General features: G+C 41.7%; 2 protein-coding genes across 3 annotated transcripts in view; one reads left to right on the forward strand and one right to left on the reverse strand.

Annotated features, from left to right (window-relative positions):
• Positions 1–3795, forward strand: part of LOC104789098 (type II inositol polyphosphate 5-phosphatase 14-like) — a 6515-nt gene extending 2720 nt beyond the window's left edge. The window contains exons 4-15 of the mRNA XM_019245262.1: positions 4–276; positions 515–639; positions 830–914; positions 1097–1262; positions 1365–1405; positions 1527–1697; positions 1768–1984; positions 2087–2127; positions 2249–2516; positions 2629–2752; positions 2836–3196; positions 3271–3795. Coding sequence (XP_019100807.1) covers positions 4–276; positions 515–639; positions 830–914; positions 1097–1262; positions 1365–1405; positions 1527–1697; positions 1768–1984; positions 2087–2127; positions 2249–2516; positions 2629–2752; positions 2836–3196; positions 3271–3630 — 2232 coding nt within the window. The 3' untranslated portion in view covers positions 3631–3795. The remainder of the gene's footprint in view (positions 1–3; positions 277–514; positions 640–829; positions 915–1096; positions 1263–1364; positions 1406–1526; positions 1698–1767; positions 1985–2086; positions 2128–2248; positions 2517–2628; positions 2753–2835; positions 3197–3270) is intronic.
• The window catches only part of LOC104786431 (ankyrin repeat-containing protein At5g02620), a 7406-nt gene continuing 5210 nt past the window's right edge, over positions 3901–6096 (reverse strand). Inside the window, exons 2-4 of one of the 2 annotated variants that reach the window (XM_010511845.2) lie at positions 5471–6001; positions 4979–5388; positions 3901–4900 (exon numbers count right to left, since the gene is read on the reverse strand). In XM_010511845.2, coding sequence (XP_010510147.1) covers positions 4034–4900; positions 4979–5388; positions 5471–6001 — 1808 coding nt within the window. In that variant the 3' untranslated portion in view covers positions 3901–4033. Of the gene's footprint in view, positions 4901–4978; positions 5389–5470; positions 6057–6096 lie in introns of both variants that reach the window. The other variant, XM_010511844.2, reaches the window with a different exon arrangement.

Genomic DNA, 6096 nt, shown 5'->3' on the forward strand with positions numbered 1-6096 from the left:
ACTCATGGTGGTGTAAGAGGATGGTATGTGACATCTCCAGGACCTCTGGACAGCGTAATCCGAACGGAACTCTCTCAAAAGGAAATGACCTATGCTCGACAAGACAGTGTTAAAATCTTGGTTGGTACCTGGAATGTTGGTGAAGGGCGGGCCTCACGTGGGGCGCTTGTGTCTTGGCTGAGTTCTGCTGTTTCAGATGTCGGCATTGTTGCTATTGGGTTGCAAGAGGTGGATATGGGGGCTGGTTTCCTAGCCATGTCCACTGCTAAGGAAACGGTAACTCCTTTTCTTACAGTTATTTACTCATGACTATTTTTCTCAAATCAAAACCGGTTGACCAGATCATTAACACAACTACAGACTGGTCCAGTACTACCTAGGATCACTAGTTATTGAGATTAACTTTCTTCACTAAAATGTTAAAATGTTGCATGCGGATTCATATGCTTAATACCGGGACAATGCTGTTTGTCTACATATTTTACGTCAGCTCATATTGGTGTTTCGGTTGTAGGTAGGGGTTGAAGGAAGTGCCGTGGGACAATGGTGGCTTGATGCAATTGGAAATGCACTGGATGAGAGAAATACTTTTGAACGTATGGGTTCAAGGCAGTTAGCAGGACTGCTAATATCTCTTTGGTAGGAAAAGTCATTTCAGATGTGTTACATTTTTTGGTTTCTCGAGTGGTTGCAGGTGGACCAGATAACAGTCATTTCTTTCCTTACATAGCACTTTAAGTCTTTAACCTGTCTTAAGAGTGTAAAGTTAAATCATATATTCCAGGTTAATCATCTTTTGTCACATCATGTCGTATAACTTTCTGTTTAGGGTGAGGAAGAGTATAAGAACACATGTCGGAGATCTTGATGTCGCAGCAGTTCCATGTGGCTTTGGCCGCGCCATTGGCAACAAGGTTTGCCTTTACATCTCTCTTTCGCTTGGTTCTGTACTTCTGTATGACACAAAATTATTTAGTCTGATGCATGATCCAATAATCAATGATAATGGATTTTGATGGCTAACCTCCGATGAAAATGAGTCATCATTGTTGATCTTATTGCTCACATATTATTGTTCCTACATTGTCAAAAACAGGGAGGTGTGGGTTTGAGAATCAGAGTTTATGACAGAATTATGTGCTTTGTGAACTGTCACTTGGCTGCTCACCTGGAGGCAGTTACTCGGAGAAACGCGGATTTCAATCACATATATCGGTCAATGGTCTTCTCTAAAGGACAAAGTGTATATACTGCTGCAGCTGGTATAGTACCGTACCTGTTTTTGTCTTGCTCTCTTGGCTTCTCCACGTACTTATTTTGGCTCCTTTATTCTTCTGGCTTGCCATGGGCCCTCTCTCTTGCAGCTGGTGCGTCAACTTCTGCTCAAGCTCTAAAGAATAACACTGTAAGAACTTACTATACTAGCATTGCTAACAGCATTTATAATTTTGGTTCACAATCTTCGTCTCAAGCTCCTGTTGTTTGTCCCTTGCTAATGTTATTGTTCGTTTTCTTTTCTTTCCTAGAATACAAACATCAGCAGTGAAGAGGAGAAGTCTGATTTAGCAGCAGCAGATCTGGTTGCATTTTTCGGTGACTTCAATTATAGGTTGTTTGGTATAACCTATGATGAAGCGAGAGACTTCATTTCCCACCGGTCTTTTGATTGGCTTAGAGAGAAAGACCAACTNTATTTAGTCTGATGTATGATCCAATAATCAATGATAATGGATTTTGATGGCTAACCTCCGATGAAAATGAGTCATCATTGTTGATCTCATTGCTCACATATTATTGTTCCTACATTGTCAAAAACAGGGAGGTGTGGGTTTGAGAATCAGAGTTTATGACAGAATTATGTGCTTTGTGAACTGTCACTTGGCTGCTCACCTGGAGGCAGTTACTCGGAGAAACGCGGATTTCAATCACATATATCGGTCAATGGTCTTCTCTAAAGGACAAAGTGTATATACTGCTGCAGCTGGTATAGTACCGTACCTGTTTTTGTCTTGCTCTCTTGGCTTCTCCACGTACTTATTTTGGCTCCTTTATTCTTCTGGCTTGCCATGGGCCCTCTCTCTTGCAGCTGGTGCGTCAACTTCTGCTCAAGCTCTAAAGAATAACACTGTAAGAACTTACTATACTAGCATTGCTAACAGCATTTATAATTTTGGTTCACAATCTTCGTCTCAAGCTCCTGTTGTTTGTCCCTTGCTAATGTTATTGTTCGTTTTCTTTTCTTTCCTAGAATACAAACATCAGCAGTGAAGAGGAGAAGTCTGATTTAGCAGCAGCAGATCTGGTTGCATTTTTCGGTGACTTCAATTATAGGTTGTTTGGTATAACCTATGATGAAGCGAGAGACTTCATTTCGCACCGATCTTTTGATTGGCTTAGAGAGAAAGACCAACTTAGGCAAGAGATGAATGAGGGAAAAGTGTTCCAAGGAATGCGTGAGGCGTTAATCACCTTCCCGCCAACTTACAAATTTGAAAAGAATAAACCAGGTCTTGGAGGTAAAAAATAGATCTTGAAATACTCTGCAAATTTCTCACTAACGAAACAAGCTTTTAGGAAGAGAAAGATTTGGACAATGTTAATTGATTTCTATGCTGCTCCTATCTCCAGGGTATGATTCAGGGGAGAAAAAGCGAATACCAGCGTGGTGTGACAGAGTTATATATAGAGACAATCAATCACTCACATATTCGGAGTGTAGTTTGCAGTGTCCTGTAGTTGCATGTACTATAATGTAATGTTCCATATCACGATCTTTTCTCTCTTTTCTTCCCCCTTCCCTCTTTCCCAACACCCTCCTCTGCATTGTGTTTGCAGGTATGAAGCTTGTATGGATGTGACTGAGAGTGATCACAAACCCGTGCGGTGCAAAATTCATGCTAACATAGCTCACACCGATAAATCTGTGCGAAGACAAGAGCTAGGGAAAATAGTAAGGTCCAATGAGAAACTCGCTTCCATGTTCGAGGAACTAAAATTGGTTCCAGAAACATCAGTGAGCACCAACAACATTCTTCTTTATAGTCAGGACACATTCATCTTTACAATCAGAAACACTTCAAACTCGAGTAGAGCCATCTTCAACATCGTCTGTAAGGGTCAAACTCTCGTTAGAGAGGATGGAGAGGACCCCGAGAATAATTCTCGAGGCACATTTGGTCTCCCTCGCTGGCTCGAGGTTATTATTCTCCTTTTATACCAATGATTTCCCAGTTGACAAGATTTAATAATATTTATTACAAAAATCTCTAGGTTTCTCCAGGAGCTGGGATTATAAAACCAGATGCTTCACTGCAGGTGAAGGTTCATCATGAAGACTTTCACACCTCAGACGAGTCCATTGATGGCATCCAACAAAACCCATTTTGTGAAGACAGTTCTGACAAAGAAGTGACCCTGATCATAATCGTTCAGGGAAGCTGCTCGACCAGAACAACAAGCCACTCTATCAAAGTCCGTCACTGCTCGTCAGCTGCCAAATCCCTTAGTATTGTTCATTCTAAAACGACCAGCATGACAAAGACTCTAGAGGGTTCCACTCGTTACCAGACAGAGTCTAACCGCGGTGGAAGCACCAGACACAGAACCGATGACTCCACCAGACGTGGTTGATGATGATTCCTGTTAACATCACAACTATAGCTAGATCTTAGGAACAGAACTGTGATGCCATCAAAGGAAATGCTAACAGACCCACTAGGAGATTGAAATTCTTATATTCAAAACTAAGATTCGGGTTACATTCAGTTATAGTTTCTTCATTTTCATTCTTTGATTCATCGGATAACAGAGCAGATTGCTTTGAGATTGTTCTTCAGAGTACTGTGAACTTCTCTCTCTGTCTCTCTTTGTCTCTCTCTCGAAAGGAAGACATTTCACAGCTAATGAACTCATAACAGATATGTTATTCTAGTCGAGAAGCTCAGATAGCAATGGCTTACAGGTACAAAAATACAAGTATATATTGGTTATTCTTACATTCTGGGGAGACCTCATTGTCCAAATTCTCTACAAATCAGAGGGCATACATTCTCTTATTGTATTCACCATTTAGAATATCTGAATCAGACGGCATACGAGACATAGAGAAAGACTGAGACTTGCTTCTCTCTTTCCTTATGCCCCTCAATTTAGACTCCTCCATCCTATGCATGACCACACAATAGCACATCGCACCAATCGTAGTCAACATAATCGTGCCGCCGATAACAGTGGCACACACAGCCAACCAAATCTCCTGTTTGCCAACAACAATATAAGAGAGAGAAACAAAGGCAATGGATATGAACAAACAAGCACACCACATGAGCTTGTTGATCACAAACACAAGCTTCTTCTTTGCCTTCTGCTCAATCACAACAACCGAAGTCTGCACCACAACAACAGCTAGGGATATAAACAATGCCAAGCTGTCAAAGATGAAGAAGACCAGAAACGGTGCTTTGTTTGCTATATGAGCTTGTCCTAGCAATGATCCTTTCGACCGGTCCTCTTCGTACTGACCGGGTATTGTGAAGATTGCTGCAAAAGCCACCGTGGCAATAAGTACAGCCACCACAGTTGCTGAGTTTATAGCGTTGTTTAGACCGCTAATGTGAAGTTTCTTGAGTCTTTTTGCTATCTTCTGGACTCTTACACCTGTTTGTCTGGATTGCTGGAGCTGAGATTGTACCTCGTGTTTGATGTCGCTGACTGTTTGCTTTAGTTGCTTAGCTGGGTTTTGAGGCTTTCCGAGATCTTTAGCTGTAGCGGCTCCTGCTTCCTTCAGAACTGACACAAGCTCTGCGTTTCCTATTTTCTCAGCGATATCTAGTGGTGTATCTCCAGCTTTGTTTATAGGATTGAGGTTAATGCCTTCAAAAGATACCAAACACCGCACTATCTGCAGAGAAGTCAATTAACAGTTTACATGAGAACTAAAAAAGGATCATTACAGTTGAGAAAAGTAAAGAGCCATTACCTTAATACGCCCCTTGTTTGTGGCAATGTGCAATGGCGTATTTCCTTTATTATCCTCAACGCTCAAAACCGCAACATCAGGTTTCACCAACTCCACAACAATCCCATCATTTTGACCTTTCACAGCCATGTGAAGAGCAGTTTGCCCTTTCTTATCGGTTCTAAACCCAATGCTTGGATCATTACCTATCAGAGATTTAACAACTTCCACATGACCCATCCTTGCTGCAGAGTGAAGCGCAGTTTTACCGTTGTTCTTAGCAATCTTAGCCAGATTTGAGTCCGTCTCCAAAAGAAGATTCACCACATCAATGTGTCCTTGTGTTGCAGCTGTGTGTAAGGCAGTTGTACATGATAAATCCGTTGTCATTGCCAAATTTGGGAATGCCTCCAACAGTATCTTCAACACCTCTGCAAAAGAAAGACAAACCAAGTAAGAGAACAATCCATTGAGAATAGAGAAAGATTTGAAGATAGTCAAAAATCTGTATACCGAGATGGCCTTGTTTGGCTGCAACATGGAATGGATCAAACCCGTTTCTAGCAGCGATGGAAGCAGTCTCAAGGTCCATATGCGTCAACATCTCCTCAACAACAACCGAATGCCCATTTTCTGCTGCAGTATAAAGAGGAGTCTCTCCTTCAAGATTCTGCTTTGACAACAACTCTTTCAACTCATCCCCACAACCTCGAATCAGTTCTTTAACCTTACTTAAGTTCCCAGTTCGAGCAGCGATATGAAGAGAAGAGTCTCCTCTTTTCCCAGGTGATTCAGTCTTCTTCCTCCTCTCACCTATAAAACTCAATTGCCTCTCCATAACCACACGGAAGCTCTTCTGCTTCTCTAAAAAACCACCACGGAAACTCTTCTGCCTCTCCATTGTTGCTTTGCCAAAACTAGGTAGCTTCTCCATAACACCACGTTTATGATTATCATTCTCAACGTTGTTGACACCTCGAAAACTCTGTTGCTTCTCCATTGATCTCCCGAGTCTGCTTTGCTGATAGTTCTCTACACTAACACCTTGGAAACTCACTTGTTTCTCTAAAGCTCTGGCCTTTCTCGGTTGATTCTCAACCACACATCGGAAACTCTGTTGTTTCTCCATTGACTTTGTC

This window comes from Camelina sativa, chromosome 5 (assembly GCF_000633955.1).
Source record: "Camelina sativa cultivar DH55 chromosome 5, Cs, whole genome shotgun sequence".
NCBI classification, from domain to species: Eukaryota; Viridiplantae; Streptophyta; class Magnoliopsida; order Brassicales; family Brassicaceae; genus Camelina; species Camelina sativa.